Genomic DNA, 17,586 nt, shown 5'->3' with positions numbered 1-17,586 from the left:
GAGAATAAGCTAGGAGTCATTGGTAGGTGAGTATTTTGAGCCATGAGACTAGATGAAAGCACAGAGGGAATGAGTGTAGATACCAAAAGGGGAGGATGAAGACTGAGTCCCGGGCCCACCAACATCAAAAGTCGGAGGGAAGAGCGAGAACCAGCACAGGAGTCTGAGAAGGAGCTGCCCATGACGCAGAAATAAAACCAAGAGAATGTGATGACCTATAGGTCAAGTGAGAAAGTTGGTGCAGGTAGAGGGAGTAATCAATTGTGTCAAATGCTGCTGATCATTAGATTAAGATGAAGTCTGAGACGTGACCATGGAATTAAGCAACCTGGAGGTTATTGGTGACCTTGACAAGAGGAGAGTCAGGGAGTGCTGGGGGTGAAAGCCTAACTAGAGTGGGCTTAGCAAGAACTGGAGAAGAGTAATCTGAGATGTCACAGAGAGACAACTGTTTCAAGCTGCAAAGGAGAACAAGAAATTGGGCAGTGCCCGGTGGGGAAGGTGGAGTCACGCTAAGCTTTGTGTGTGTGTTTCGGTGAGACAAATAAGAGCATATCTGCCTGATGATGGGAATAATCTGACACAGAGATTAAAAAATGAACATTTAGAGAAGAAAGGAGACATCTGCTACAATTATTCCTCAAGTAAGTGAAGCAAGTTCACCTCTGAGTTTTGTAGATGGAGCGCAGACAGGTCATCTGTGGTTGCAGGCTGGGGGAGGGGCAGAGTGCATGGCAGGTGCAGATGGTGGTGGGCAAGGAGATGTGATGGTGAGAGTATTCTTAAGCTTTCTTCTGGTAGTTTTAGATGAGAAGTAGGATGGGAAGAAGGTTGGAGAAAATTAAGGAGAGAGGAGAAGGTCTGAAATGATCCATCATCTAGGAGTTGCAAAGAGGGGACAAGACAGCCCAGAAGACTGGTCCATGGACATAAATGGACTTAAGTGTCTGAAGTAACCAAAAGACCTCATCACAGTGGCTACCTCATATCACAGAATCCCAGCACAGCACATTAAAGGATCCAAAAGGTTGAGAAGTCCAATGTGGTCACTTACAAAAGACAGAAGAATTTACTCAACTAAGCAAATATGCGGCGAGACTAGACCCTGGGCAATGTCAGGAAGTGTATGCCTCTTCCTTTGTGGGAGGGAGTTCAGGGTGAGCTCCGAGGGAGTTCAGATGTTGTCAGTTCTGCTGCTCTACACACCTCCTCTGACTTGACCCAGGGGTTGCAACAAATATGTGAGGGAAGTCTACAAGAGCTTTTGGACGTTAGAGAATTTGAAGACTGTTACACCAATCATTTTCAGAAAAGGTAGATCAAAAAATTGTCTCTAGTATAAAAATGGGTGAGGAGAAATTTAACTCCAACCCAACCCATTTTCTCCTGATAAATAAAGCATATTAGTTCTAGACTATTAACTCCAATATTAAACCCAAGATACATTTGTTAACTTTAGTAGTTAATGTGCACTAAAAAAGCCAAGTCTCTTTCTCTGTGGGGAATTACCCCATTTTTCTTGATCATTTGGGTATTTTGTTAGTTCAATATAGGCACCATGAGAATAAGGGATACTGCAATAGAAAATTTAAGGAATGGCAACAATTCTGAAATACTCAAAACCTACAGCCTTGCTTAAAACACACAATATAACCAGTGAGGTTGTGAGAGAAATCGGCTGGAGACAGGGGGCTTCAATTCTATATGATGTAGCAGTTTACAGAAACCAGAGAGACCTAGGTTCAAGTCTGAATTTTGCTACTTATTAACTGTGTGATGTTGATCAAGTCATTTAAACACCCTTGGCTCAGTTTCCTCATCCATAAAATGTGAATAATGGTAGTTGTGAGAATTAAATGATTTAATGTGTGCAAAGCACTTAGTAGAGAGCTTAAGATATGGGAAACCCTCAGTAGTTGATGGTGATGGTGATGGTGATGGTGATGATGATGGTGATGATGATGGTGGTGATGGTGATGATGATGTGATGATGGTGACTGTGATGATAATGATGGTGGTGGTGACAATGATGATGAGGGTGGTGGTGGTGGTGATAATGATGTGATGATGATGATGGTGATAGTGACGGTGGTGATGATGGTGATGATGGTGATGATGATGGTGATTATGGTGATGATGATGGTGATGATGATGGTGGTGATGGTGATGATGATGTGATGATGGTGACTGTGATGATAACGATGGTGGTGGTGACAATGATGATGAGGGTGGTGGTAGTGGTGGTGATAATGATGTGATGATGATGATGGTGATAGTGACGGTGGTGATGATGGTGATGATGGTGGTGATGATGATGATGATGATGGTGGTGGTGACAGTGATGATGATGATGGTGGTGGTGGTGGTGATAATGATGTGGTGATGATGATGATGGTGATGGTGATGATGGTGTTGATGGTGGTGATGATGATGGTGGTGATGGTGATGATGATGTGATGATGGTGACTATGATGATAATGATGGTGCTGGTGACAATGATGATGATGGTGGTGGTGGTGGTGGTGATAATGATGTGATGATGATGGTGATGGTGATGATGGTGGTGATGATGGTGATGATGGTGGTGATGATGGTGATTATGGTGATGATGATGGTGATGATGATGGTGGTGATGGTGATGATGATGTGATGATGGTGACTGTGATGATAATGATGATGGTGGTGACAATGATGATGAGGGTGGTGGTGGTGGTGGTGATAATGATGTGATGATGATGATGGTGATAGTGACGGTGGTGATGATGGTGATGATGGTGGTGATGATAATGATGATGATGGTGTTGGTGACAGTGATGATGATGATGGTGGTGGTGGTGGTGATAATGATGTGGTGATGATGATGATGGTGATGGTGATGGTGATGATGGTGGTGATGATGGTGATGACGGTGGTGGTGATGGTGATGATGATGTGATGATGGTGATTGTGATGATGATGGTGGTGGTGGTGATAGTGACAGTAAGGAAGAAGAAGGGGAGGAGGCACAGACAGAGGAGAAAGGAGGAAGAAGAGGAGAAGAATGAGGTTGCCGTAGTGATGATGGTGGTAGATGGTGGTGGTGGTGGTGGGTGGTGACTCCAAGTCTGCCACAGGGAAACTGTTCCAGAGGCAAAAAAAAATGCTTGCATTTTGGGGGTCCATGGACAATTTGCCTGCTACATTGTAGACACTCAATAATCACTAATTGAATGAATTAATGTTCTGATAATTTCTAAAGCTCATCTCAGCTCCACAACATTTGATAATCCTATGAATGTATAGTAGTCTTTCTGTGGATCTTCACATTTAGACTTGTAATGTAAAAAATGAATGAATTCTTTGTGGTATTTGTAAAAATCCATTATGAAGGCACAGTTAATCATGACAGTTATTTCATCCACTTTAAGCTATTACATCTTCAGGGAGCAGGAAGAAAGGGACTGATCAGGAAGAGGAATAAGTGAAAGAACAGTTGGAGGGCGGCAGCTAAAAGGGTAGGGGGAAAACAGTTATGGTCTCTCACATTCTTGACAGTGCCTGGTCTCTGGGGAGACCTGACCACCTGGTTAATTTGCAATAAAACTTAACACTGTGCTTACATTTACAAAGGAAGAATCCACTTAAGAAAGCTCCTGGACACCAAAGTCATGTTTATTTGAACCACAGGTGGTCTTATGAGTAGGCTTAACCTGCTAAAACAGAGAGGCTGGGCATTTTCTGCTGGGCACAAGGCCACTTCTCAACTGCTGGTATTAACACCCAACTTTGTGGATATAACAAAATCTTGGCTGGCTTCCCCTGGCCAGAAAGCCAGCACATCTCAGAACCAGCTCTATGCATCTGCAGCATAAATTAGCTCATGAGATACAAACACCTTTCAACAGTAACCAACACGGGTTCCTGCAGAAACTTAGGTGCCCCTGGGCCTCCAGATCTCTGCTTACACTTTTTAAATTTTTTGCACAGGGAAAGCTAGCTGGTTTAGGCCAAGTCTGAGACCATGGGCACCCTAATATAAAGATTTTCCTATATTATTTTAGCACCTCATGGAGTCTTTGCAGGGCCCCCTCTGACCTGCTCTGAACCCTATACCTTTGAGACCAAGTTTATGCACCATCTTTGAAACTCCTTCTCAGGAAGAATGAGGAAATCACATCCTTCCTGCACTTTGTTTCATGACTGCCTTTGGTCACTCCCTGTTTTGTCTCCAGAATGACTTTGTGCTCCTTAAGAAGAGAGTAATCATCTTTTATTCCCAAGATCAGGCCCAGAGCACACTATCCATGCTTACCTCCTTCCTCCACAATGGGTAAATACAAACAGGAAGCAGATGCTAAGTTCCCCTCAAAACCAAAGGTAAAACTACTTCCTCAGTCAAATAACAAAGACCTTGGCTCTGTCTATGTTTTGGACTTCCATGTGCCCCCCACTGGCATTCACAATACACTGCTCTCATTTCTCCCCAATTCCGTCTTATAAAATACATTCCCTCTGAGATTCAGCTACTTCTTTAATTTTTAAATAAGTGAATCTAAGGATCAGAAATTAATACCTAAGCCATAGTGGAGGACAAAGGAGAAGCTATTGCCCTAGTGGGAGACTAAAGGCAAAAAGTCAATGCTGGTTGATTTTCAAGAGTTTGTGGGGGCTTCCCTGGTGGCGCAGTGGTTAAGAATCCGCCTGCCAATGCAGGGCACACGGGTTCAAGCCCTGGTCCAGGAAGATCCCACATGCCGCGGAGCAACTAAGCCCGTGCACCACAACTACTGAGCCTGCGCTCTAGAGCCCACGAGCCACAACTACTGAGCTCGTGTGCCACAACTACTGAAGCCCGCGTGCCTAGAGCCTGTGCTCCGCAACGAGAGAAGCCACCGCAATGAGAAGTCTACACACTGCAACGAAGAGTAGCCCCCGCTCGCCGTAACTAGAGAAGTCCGTGCACAGCAACAAAGACCCAACGCAGCCAAAAATAAATAAAATAAATAAATTTATTAAAAAAAAAAAACAGTTTGTGAAGCATAAGAAGCATTTCAGAGGAGTCTGACAGCAAGAAAACATAATCACATGGTGTCACTCAACAAAACAGTAGTGGAAAGAGCACAAAAGGGGAAGTGAGGAGACAGGCTTCCAGCCACAGCTGTGTCACTAACTAGCTCTGTGACCTCAGAAAATTCACTTAACCTCTCTGGGCCTCATTTACTATAGAAGCCAGGATGTGAACTAGACCTCTAGCATTCCACTACAAAGGTTCTTTGACCTGAGGATTAATTTTCAAGTGCATCCCACTGAGGCTAAGACTAAACGCAAACAATATCCATGGAGATAGCAGCAGAGGTTCTAGGACCAGACTACACGAGAGGGATGCAGCAAAGCCTGCAGAAGATGGGGAGCAGTCATTTACATCTTTCCTCCCAGGACTGCACTCTAAAAATTATTTCAGACCCAACTACAGGAAATAGACTGCTTTGAACCAAAACATGCATTATAAACATACTGCCTTTTGCCACCAGTTCTATTTTGCTTTATTGTTTAAAAAAATCAGCCCAAAGAAGATTTCATCCAGATTAAAGTTCAAGAGGAAAATTAATTTATCTGCATCTATGCACGAGGCTCCGCTGTTTCTTTCATTAGACAGCATTCTAGAAGAAACCTTTTAGTTCCTTTTGGCCCTTGTATCTAGTTGGAGTGAAAGCAAGAGGAGTACAAAAGGGAATAAAGAACATGGAGAAAGGAGGAAGGCTCAGCTGTGTCTCTCCCTGTCCTGTTGCTTAGCAACATCTCACATCTCCGTCTGAGAAATTATGATTCAGGGAGGCGACACGGAGGACCCATTTCTCATGAAGAAGCAGCCTGATTTTACCAGATACACATTTTCTTAGACCGATAATAAGATGGTGATCACAGCAAGAGCTCTGAGGGTCCACTTCTACAGCCAGAGAGAGAAGGTGAAAGGCAAACTACGAAACCCAAACTCTCAAAACGTGGCAGAGAGTGGGAAAGTGCTTTCTCACATGCACTCAGGACTCAGGACTCACCACTTATCCACTTAGCCTCGGGATCATGAATTTTGAAATCTTCACTGAAGAGATCTTCCACAGTCACCTTCTTCTTTTGAGACAGACTGTTATCTTCCGCTAGAAAAGAACGAGGCAAATGGTCAAAAATTTTATTTTTTGGTAAAAAAAAAAAAAGAGGACTATAAAACATTCTGATTGCCCTTCAGAAACAGTATATACGGTAAAACATAATTTCTATAAGTAAGTGCTGAACAAAAGCATGCTTTCTGTTTTTAGCTAAGCTATCAAAAACTATGGTAAGGGGAATCACGGTTCAGTAAAATGGCATCATTACGCCCACTCTGCTTGCAAAACATGAATGATCGTACTTCTTAGATACGAAGGTAAATAGTTGTTTCAAAACTGACTGATGAGCAATAAGGCGGGAATAGTCAAGAAGGAAAGGATCTCAACTTTTTATGTAACCAGTCATTCATTAAGCATTTATAACGCCAACTGCAGATAACATGTTGGATGCTGAAAATTCAAAGACAACTAACACATTCCTTAGGTATTTATTCTCCATGTGCCTCACTTGTCCCTGGCTGCCTTTAGGTTGGGGATTAGTTCTTCAGATAGAATCACGCCCCAAATTCTGTGTGCAAACTACCAGATTTTGCCCTCCCTTACCTGGATCACCATGCTTGGGAGTAAGCACCTGGGATAAGATTTGAACATCCATCCCTAGAGGCAATGTTTAGCTAAGGGCCCCAGCGGGGAGACTTTAGGAACCTGGCAGCTTTTATCCTGTTTCCTGAGGTTGAAGTGTCTGGGGTTTTAGATCTGCCTCAGAAGACGTTCTCTCCAATGGCACAAAAATCCATTCATCTACTCTGAAAAGACAAAGGGCTGTCTGGGCATCTGACCTGTGAGACTAAGCAGAGTAAACCCACAGAACAGGACACCAAACCACCTTCACTTCCTTTATAATAAGAAGAAACTCTTTATCTTAACCATTTCTGATGTACATCATTTACCTAGAATGTTTATTTATGATCCCGCCCTCTTAAATAAAAGATGCCAGCTGTTGTGGTACTTTTCCTGAAGATTCAGGTCCTCGTTTCTTCCGTTTTGTGTTGGGCTGCTGTGTGGGGTATCCTCAGTGCTAATTAAGGTGTGGAGGTCTGTGTGCATCCTACGTGAGGTGGTTTCAGATCAGTATGTTTTTACATTTTGATGTTTGGTTATGTCTGTTTCTCTCCTCAATTTCTGGCTGTTGAGCCACCTTCACTTCTTGGGCTGTCACAATGCTTGCCCTCAACAGTACCCTTTGCCTCTTTCAACTTTGTTTCAAAATCTGTGGCAGGTTGGGAAAACAAAAAGAATTTTTGTTATAGTACATAATGAAATAAGAATATAGAATCCCTGAATGAAATCTCCAAAGCTTCTTCTAGGATTCTAGCGTGTAGATTTTGTTACATCTCCTATGGTTTCTTTCTTTTGGCCTCCCTGGATGCGATAGATTACTGAAATTCTCAGAAACGTTGCACACTGACTGATTTCTTGCATATCAAATAGGATTAATGTGTGTAAAAGTCTTTTGAAATTTACAGAATGATAAGGTTCAAGGTGGCCTTCTTGTTAGACCTGATTATATGTGGCGCTCTCCCAGGGGCTGATCAAAACATGTTAAAACCAAACCAAGTTCTTCCCTCTAGGACCTTCCTATCTGCAATTGAAGCAGCCCCGAAAAAAGACACACTGCTTCAAACACAATGCATTTCAGTATGGAAGACAGACAATAAATGAAAATTTTAAAGATTACTAGACAACAGTCTAATAAAAGCTAGAGAATGGACTTGAGGATATGGGGAGGGGGAGCGGTAACATGTGACAGGGTGAGAGAGTGGCATGGACATATATACACTACCAAATGTAAAATAGATAGCTAGTGGGAAGCAGCCGCATAGCACAGGGAGATCAGCTGGGTGCTTTGTGACCACCTAGAGGGGTGGGATAGGGAGGGTGGGAGGGAGGGAGACGCAAGAGGGAAGAGATATGGGAACATATGTATATGTATAACTGATTCACTTTGTTATAAAGCAGAAACTAACACACCATTGTAAAGCAATTATACTCCAATAAAGATGTTAAAAAAAAAATCAGGATAGATAAGATTTAAACAATAAAGTGAATATCACAATAAAAAGAAAAAAAAAAGAAGTACACTTGCAACTAGTCGATAAGTAAGTGCACAGTACAGTGATTATAGACAACAATACTATATTATAAACATCAAACTTGTTAAGAGACTAGATCTTAATTATTCCTACCGAAAAAAAAGATAATTATGTGACCTTATAGAGGGTGCTAGCTAACCCTACAAAGGCAATCATATTGTAATATATAAATGTATCAAATCAACATGTTGTACACCTTAAACTTACACAATGTTATATGTCAAATATATTTCAATTAAAATACAATAAATAAAATTTAAAAAGAACAAAGAATAAAAATTTCAGAGACACTCAAGTATATGGTCAGAAAATAATCATATTAAAACTAAATTTTATCTAAGTAAACACCATTATTCAGGGATGATTCTAGCTCCACATTTTGGTTATCCACATGTCTAATAAGAAAAGAATGAAAGACTGCCATTTCAACAAACTTTGGGTAAACTATGAAAAGCCAATTTATTCACTTTATGAAAAATTTTCTTTTCACAAATGACTGGGAGTTCATCCAAAAAAAAAATTTTTGTTTTGTTTTTTGGCTGCGCTGCGCGGCATGTGGAACGTCCCCGACCAGGGATCGAACCCGTGCCCCCTGCATTGGAAGCGTGGCTTCTTAACCACTGCACCACCAGGGAAGTCCAAAAATGTGTTTTATTTTTAAAAAACTATTACTTCCTCTGTTTTTAAAACATACTTGAAAATCTTACACGACTTAAATAGGGACAGCTTGTGACGGCGGCATTATGATATACACTATACAAAGTGCTCCGCCCAAGCCAAGACACTTGATTGTGTCAGTAATCAGCTCTGCCTCCTCAAAACCATCACCGCTGGCCTCTCTGGACCTTGACGGCTTGCTCACATGGTCAACTGCTATCTGAGTTACTGACTTACAGCCTGATGCATTGCAAAAACCCTTTGAGGGGGTGACAAGCACGAGTGACTGCCATGTTCAGGAGTCAGGCTGATCCCTGAAGAATCACAAATGAAAGACTTTATAGCTGACCTTAAGAATCTCACAGAGCAATGGAACCAAGGCTGAAAAATGACCACACTGCAGCAGTGACAGGGCTGAGGGCATCAGGACCTGGCATGCTAATATTTAAGGAGACTGCAGAATAAAAAGTAGGGGGAATTCCAGAAAGAATTCTTTGAGAAAAGAACCCCCTAGCCAAGATAAAAGAGATCAAAGAAGAACATTCAAGCTAGGAGGATTGCAAGGGCATCAAGGCATTGGTGAATGCAGTATTTTCAGGAAATTGTGAGCATGTCGACATTGGCGCAGTAGAAAGTGTGAGTTGAAAATGTCTCGAGATGAAGGTAGATTCTCTCATTATATCTGATATTCTGAAATTCCATTAGAAAATGTCTGCTTGTGGATCTTCTTTAAACATCCTGCTTCCCAGTCAGTACTATTTTCAGTCTAAGAACTACTTTCTCTGGATCAGGAATATTACCGGCAACTGTCTCAGTCAACATTACTGCTTCATCTTTCCAGACCCCACTGGACCTGCACAGGAGCTTTTAGGTCCAGCCTCCACACTCCTAGCTTTTTCTTTCACGTCTTTGGCATTTTTATGTCTTTGGGAGCATTTGCATGATTTCTTCAGCTCCATCTTCCACTTTATGAATCAGCATGATTTCTTCAGCTCCGTCTTCCACTTTATCTACTTGCATGATTTCTTCAGCTCCATTTTCCACTTTATTTTTTCTCTAGTGTGTCTAACTCTTTCATTTCACTACTGAGTTTTAAATTTTTAAATATATTTTAATTTCTAATATTCCTAATTAGCTCTTTCTCAAGCTCATCGACTCTTACAGCTGCAAGCTCTTTTATCACATCGATCATTAAAAAAAAAACAACTCTAAAGTGTCATTTTCTGTTTTCCCTAGTTGATTTATATTTCTTTGGAGTTAAGTTCTTATATGTGTTAAGCTGGTGTGCTGCTTTTAGGGGATGGTTTCTGTGGGTCCTTTGATCTTGGTTGTAAGGTTCTCTCCTGCAAGTGTCCTGGGTCATGAGAGACTCCTGGTGGTGCGGTCACAAGAATGTCCTGGGCAGTCAGAGGGTCCATCCGGGTAATGGCTCTCACCAGGCCTGTGTGGCCATTTGGGCTGGAGCCCTTTCAAAGATTCAAGAACCTCTGAACATAAATGCCATTTTAAGGCAGGGGGCACTTGTCCAGCCTCTGGCCTCCATAGACACCAGTATCCTATCCCCTCCTGTTGAGCCTGACTTCAGCCTCTGTTCCTTTAGGGCGGCAGGGATTTGGCCTTGCTTGCTGCTGTAGGTTTTTACCTGGTCCTTCTCCTAAGGATACTTTTCTATTCTAGGTATAGGAAGAACTCCCTTTCTGGTTTTTGACTGCAGCTATGTTTTTACTATATATCTTCTCTCATTTCTAAACGCTTGAAATGAAAAGGAAAAACTTCTATGCTCAACCTGTCATCTTTAAATGAAAATCAACATGCACATGGAGATATAAGAAGTGGCCAGTGGCCCTTAGAGTTTGGACTTTATCCTGAAGAAGATTTGGGGATGATTGAAAAATGAAGTTTCCTTCAGTCCTATAGTTAGATAACCACATGGCACTTGTAATTAACTTGGCATCTTGGTTAGCTCACCGGCATGCAAAGGTCTGTTATAGTCTGTAGTGATGTAGTTGTTCTTTGTGTAGGTCAGTATATAATGCAAGGCTCCTTTCCATTCCTGATGCTTGTTAAATAGTTATGTTGGTAAACAGTACAATTATTGGACAACATTTTGGAACCTCTTCTCCAGGGATTTTTAATATTAGAAACAAATCCCTTGACCCTAAAGCAGGTTAATCTGACGCATAATCTTCCCAGGTGTTTTCAATCACTGCTAGTAGGGAGTTAGCTACTGACAAACCCAATGTGATAACAGAGAAAACCTACCCAGATTAGTCAGAAGTCTCTTGTAAACTCTGCTTTTGTTAGAAATTGGAATAACTGACAACTCTAAAATGTTTTGCAGTCTTTGGAGGATTCTGACAGTTACTACTCTCGATCCTACAAGAAGGAGGACGAAGGAAAGCCATTTTATGGAAGGTAAACCTGAGCTCCTGAGAGGCTGAGTGGCTTCTCCAAAGATTCATGGGAAGGCAGTAAAGCTAACATTAACCACATTTGCAGAACTTAAATATTGACATTATTCACAGAATCTGGCTTGTTCACAACCTATTCCAGAACTGGGATGCTAATAAAATCACAAAATGCAGGTAATGTTAATGATGATCCTGATAAAACACTGTGCTCTCCAGGTAAAAAAGTTTTCTGTAAATAAAGAAAAGGTTGGAAAAAAACATTTTAAGGCATACATTTCCTTAATTATAAAAAAGTTAGCCACCAAATCAGATTAACAAGGAACTCATACTCTCAATATAATGACTGGCACATAGCAAGTGGTCACCCTGCTATGAGTAGTTTGGCTGATGTCAAGCACTAAGTGCTTTCAAAACTCGAAGGGGACAAGGACAGTGTGGGTGAGTCAGAAGTAGCTCCGCAGAGACTCAGACCCCAACCTGAGACTCAGAGTAAAACTCCTCTTACATTTAGAATAAGTCACTGGGAAACTTGCATGTTATTTCTATAGAAGTTGATAAATATTTGTATGTTTCCATACAAACACCTACAGAAGAACACGTGGAAATCAATTTTTCATTTTTCAGTGTTTGCACTGTTAATTCACAGGTTCCAATGATAAAGCATTTGCTGAAAAGCAAATCACTGCAGTCTGTTCCACTGACGACTATCCTAACACAGAGAGCTGCGCAGTAAAAGGAAAAAGCTCAGTGAAAACACTGGAAACATTTCCCTTCACTCTGCCCGCATGTGAGCTGAATGAGTGCACTATGTCAGATACGGTTAGAGGCTGGGCCCAATACTTCCAATTAGATTTCTTTTTTCTTTCTTTCTTTTTTAAATAAAAGAAGTTCAGTCAATAATAATGTCTGCTATAGATACTACTCATATTTCCTTGGCAGGTAGATTCTTATCATAATGAAAGAATAAATTTAGTTACGCTTCACTACCAACAGCTTAGGAACAACGACATTTAAACCAGGTAACATGCCTACAAATCATGATATGAATTTGGGAATTTTTCACCTAATCCTGAGTTAACCTGTCCAGATCATGTACCACGTGAATCCTTAGGTCAGGACTGAGAAGGAAACATCTCATACATAGACAGAAATCCTAGAGGCAGCAGGAAGCGGCAGCCACTGAGGCAAGGGAGCACTCTATCCCTTTACAAAGAGTGAGATTTACTCCAAATCACAGCAAAACACAATTCTCTGGAGAAATCTCTCTGGAGAAGTCCACGCCCGAATGTAAGAAACTAAGTATCTATGGCTGGGTTAAGAATTGCATTAAAAATAGGGTTGCCATATGATCCAGCAATCCCACTCCTGGACATATACCCAGATAAAACTCTAATTTGTAAAGACAGATGCACGTCTATGTTCATCGCTGCACTCCTTAAAATAGCCGAGACACGGAAACAACCTAAATGTCCACTGACAGATGAATGGATAAAGAAGATGTACATATATACAATGGAGTACTACTCAGCCATAAAAAGAAATGAAATAATACCATTTGCAGCAATATGGACGGACCTAGAGATTATCATATTGAGTGAAGTCAGTCAGACAGAGAAAGAAAAATACCATATGATATCACTTATATGTGCAATCTAAAAAAAATGATACAAATGAACTTATTTACAAAACAGAAACAGACTCACAAACATAGAGAACAGACTTGTGGTTGCCAAGGGGGAGGGGAGTGAGGGAGGGATGGATTGGGAGTTTGGGATTAGCAGATGCAAACTATTATATATAGAATGGATACACAACGAGGTGCTACTGTATAGCACAGGGAACTATCAATATATTCAATATCCTATGATAAACCATAATGGAAAAGAATATGAAAAAGACTGTATATATATGTAAACTGAGTCACTTTGCTGTACAGCAGAAATTAACACAACACTGTAACTCAACTAGACATCAATAAAATTAAAAAAAAAGAATTACATTACACCACACTGTCAGGAGTGATGTGGAGGAGCTACAGGAAAATCCACAGTCAAGGCTGCTTTTGGGATGTACTTCTTTTTGACTCATCCGAACACAGTTGATCACGCTTTCCCTTCTGCTCCCAAGAGTCAGCACTGAACTGATTACTTCCTTTCACGTCTGTTTTCCATACTAGCTTGATTGTTCCCCTTTTCTTTTTAAGACAAAAATTGTGTCTTCTTCATCCCTGTAAGGAGCCTGGCACATACACACATTCAGCTAATTTCTGTTAAATGAGCATTTTTAAAATCTACATCTTTGCTTTCACTTTTTGCTTATTTTTTGTAATAAAGTCTTTTTCATTACTGAAATATATTATTTATGGTTATAACCCAAATTTATATCTACAAAGAGTCCCACAGATATTGATTTATCTTAAAGGCTTTTTCTTACAAGTTCACATATCTTCTGAAGCATCTAAGGAAGCTCATAGCATAATACCGAAATTAGTCATATTGTACATTTTACTCAAATGCTGGAAACCAAGTTATCAGCATTATTCAACACACCCTATAAATTAAGAAGTTCTAGATGTCGTGCTTTTTTTAAAGCTTCTCAATCAAAAACATCAAAGATATTCATCTCTTCTTTATGCCCTTACCTTATTCTTTTAGATCTAGGAAATAAATTAAAACCTTAAAATATATTTATCCGCTTGTTTCCTTTAGTGAGCTATAACCATTGGACTTCACATAATAAAATGCACAAAGGTTGATATGTTTACCTAATCTTCTCCTTCTTTTGGACATTTTTATTAAGATAAAATTCACACACTATAAAATTCACCCATCGGAAGTGTGCAACTCAATGGTTTCAGTATGTTCAAAAGAGTTGTGCAACTACCACTGTGATCTAAGTTTAGAACATTTTCAGTATTACCCTTCCCGAAGACTCCATAATCATTAGCAGTCACTCTCCATTCCCACCCCTTTCTTCCCAGGCCTAAGCAATGAAAAATTTATTTTCTGTATCTATACATTTGGCTAGTATGGGTAACTCATATAGAATCATACAATATCTTGATCTTTTGTGATTAGCATATTTCACTTATCATAATATTTTCAAGTTTCATCCACGTAATAGTATGTAATAATATGTATCAGCACTTCACTCCTTTTTACGGATGACTAATACTCCAAAGCTAATGGCACTGAGCATCTTTTCATATGCTTATTGGCTATTTCTCTATCTTCTTTGCTCCCCTTATCCAGATGGTAAAAGATGCAAAAGTTGAGAAATTCACTATTAGAGAGGAAAAGCAGTAGATGTGGCACAACAAACTTTTGCCAATATGTCTGAAAGATCAAAAGCTCAGGGTATGCAGCCACACGAAAAGCTCTTTGAAACTTAAGTGTGTAACTCATAGATCTCCTCAGCCATCTCAGCAGAAGCCAGACATAGAGAAGGGAGTATCTAGGAAAATCCTGTGGAGGAGTCTTGTCTAATGGAATGAATCCCTGTGACATACATAGGAGACCCACAGGTTCTTAAGAATTCTATATCTGCAGGAGCATTGCCAGCTTGGACTGGAAAGGACAGAGAGACTATGAAATAAAAGAAGGGTGTCAGACTTCCAAAATCCTCAGATGGGAAATAGGCTGATAAAATTACTCAGCTACAAACTCATGCTACCTTTCATGAAGAAGAAGAATGATCTCCAGAGGGCAGAGCTGAAAGCCACAGAGCATTATTCCCAGGCCTTTAAAACTAAAGGAGTTTGCCCAATTGGATTTAGAAATGGTTTGGAACTGGTGACCCCTTTTTTCCTTCAATTTTCCCCTTTGTTGAACAGAAATGCCTATAACTGTTATCCTATGCCTGTCTCACCACTGTATTCAGAAGAAGACACTTATTTCTTTTGTTTCACAGATTCACGATAGTGATGAATTTTGCCCCAGGATGGAGCACACCCAGTCTTACCCATAACTCATCTAGATGATTTACATGATGATATTTGGGACTGCTGATGAGATTTTGGGCTTTGAACCGATGCTGTAATAGTTTGAGGCTTCTGGGGGCCTTAGGATGGAGTGAATGTACTTTGTATGTGGGATGGATGTAAATCTTTGAGGTCAGACTGTGTAGACAAGGTAATGCCAAGCAAAGATGTCCTTATGTACTGGTGTTATGGACTGAATTGTCTCCTCTCTCCCTAGTTCATATGTTGAAGCCTTAAATCCCAATGTGACTGTACTTGGAGACAGAACCTTAAAGGATGCAGTTAAATGAGATCATAAAGGTGGGGCCCTAATCCAACAGGACTGATATCCTTGTAAAAAGAGAGGAATAGAGATGGAGCTCTCTCTTTCTTTCTCTCTCTCTGTGCATTCAAGCAGAGAAAAAGCAATGTGAGACACAGTGACAAGATGCCATCTGCCAGCCAGGAAGAGAGGTCTCACTAGGAACCAACCCTGCTGGCCCTTAACCTTGGGCTTAAAGATTCGAGAACTGTGAGAAAATAAATTTCTGTTGTTTGAATGCAGTCTGTGGCTTTGTTATGCCAGCCCAAGCAGAATAATACAACTAGTATTTTCAAAATTTCAATTTGCAAACATTTGTTGTTAGCACACAGAAACACAATTAATATTTGAATATAGACCTGTATTCGGTAACCTTTCTAAACCTACTTATACATTTTATTAGTATTATCTATATGGGTGTTCATTTTGTCTGCAATAAAGACAATTTTACTTCATTTCAAGTAGAAACAATCCATTAGAATTGCTAAGAAAACGGGTTTGTTTAAGAAAGGCAAGGTCCAAATAAGAATAAACTAGTTGCAGCTATTGATGGATTTTAAGAAACGAGTCTATTTGACCTGAAGGCCTCCAGACAAACTGTTTAGTGATATAGAACTACAATTTCTCTCTCCCTATGGCTTTATCTGCATTGTCAGGTTTTACAAGAGAAATATATGTCTAAGCAAAAAATTGTGAATGTTTTAAATAAATTTTCCTATTTATTTATTTATTTATTTGGAATAACTTCTCTTGTTTTTATCTTTTATAGGTTCTTTAGGTGATTATCCATAGACTTTGTAGTAAATGGTAAAGCTGTAATCTATTATTGATACTTAGGTAAATTTCATTTTTTTTTTCAATACAAAAGCAAAATGCTTTTGCATTTGTTTTAAAGATCTGTGTGGTTTTTTTTTAGTTGAAGGATAGTTGATTTACAACGTTGTGTTAGAATTTTCCATTTTAAAATCAACTGATTGCTTCGGGGGAGATTTTATTAAGTGGAAAGTTGTAAATGTCACCCAGAGCTGAGAGAAAGAGCTGGAGCCACCATGTTGGGATAGAGGAGAAGACGTGTAGGCACCAGCTTCTCCCTCTTGTCTAATGAGAAGCCAGGAGGCTCCATTTAAGATCAGCAGAACAAGAAATGTATGTTTAAAGAAAGTCTCACGTGAACTTCTGAAAGAGATCTCCAGAGGAACGAAAAATAACTTGATAGGTCCTACAACCCAGAGCGAAGAAAAGGAAGTGGGAGGAAATGTAAGTGAACTAAATGTTCTACCTTGATGGGAAGTAGTCTGTGAATACTGATACATGAGCATAACGTTAAGGATGACAGGAATAAATACCAGAAGAACCAAACTCAGAAATGGTCAGAAGTAATGATATCTAGGGACTGGTTGTAGAACGGATAATATGAGAAAAGTATTACTACAATTTTATTTAGATTGTTAATATCTTTTTCACTGTTTATTCTTCTGTTTATATATATTATTTGGGCAATAAATATTAATAAAGTTGTATTCTGATCATAAGCATACACTGACACCCAAATTTACTGTCTGAGTGACCATGTGTCTTCACGATGCACCAATGCCAAGGTCAGCTAACTTAGTCTTCCCGAAGCACAGTGTGCTACATGAACAAGGTGTGCAGATCCCAACAGAGAAGTGGGCGGGGCAACTCTTTACCTGGTACCTGCAAGAGCAGGCATGTCCATCTCAAAATACTGGTGTCACAATAGCAAATACCCTACACACATTTAACGGATGATTTAGTTTCGAGAACCATTATCACTTGTCATACAAAATGTCCATTTTTTAATTTGAATTTTATTAGCTTTGTTGATTGATCTGTATTTAACTTGGCTCTTGCTGTTAAGTTTATATGAATTGTAAGTGGAGTCTGTATCTGCTTAATGCCTGGAAGTAAAATAATAAAAAGAAATAAGTCAATGTAGGAGATAGATACTGTCTTTTCCTCTCAAATTTTTAAAAACACAAGT

At 40.0% G+C, this 17,586-nt stretch overlaps 1 protein-coding gene across 1 annotated transcript in view; it reads right to left on the bottom strand.

Moving 5' to 3' along the window:
* The window catches only part of DPP6 (dipeptidyl peptidase like 6), a 792,296-nt gene that overhangs the window by 376,756 nt on the left and 397,954 nt on the right, over positions 1–17,586 (bottom strand). Inside the window, exon 3 of the mRNA XM_061198976.1 lies at positions 6,036–6,134. Coding sequence (XP_061054959.1) covers positions 6,036–6,134 — 99 coding nt within the window. The remainder of the gene's footprint in view (positions 1–6,035; positions 6,135–17,586) is intronic.

The sequence above is a fragment of the Eubalaena glacialis genome, chromosome 8 (genome assembly GCF_028564815.1).
Source record: "Eubalaena glacialis isolate mEubGla1 chromosome 8, mEubGla1.1.hap2.+ XY, whole genome shotgun sequence".
In the NCBI taxonomy this organism is placed as follows: domain Eukaryota; kingdom Metazoa; phylum Chordata; class Mammalia; order Artiodactyla; family Balaenidae; genus Eubalaena; species Eubalaena glacialis.
Note: the sequence above shows the minus strand (reverse complement) of the source record. Positions and strands in the feature narration are given on the sequence as shown.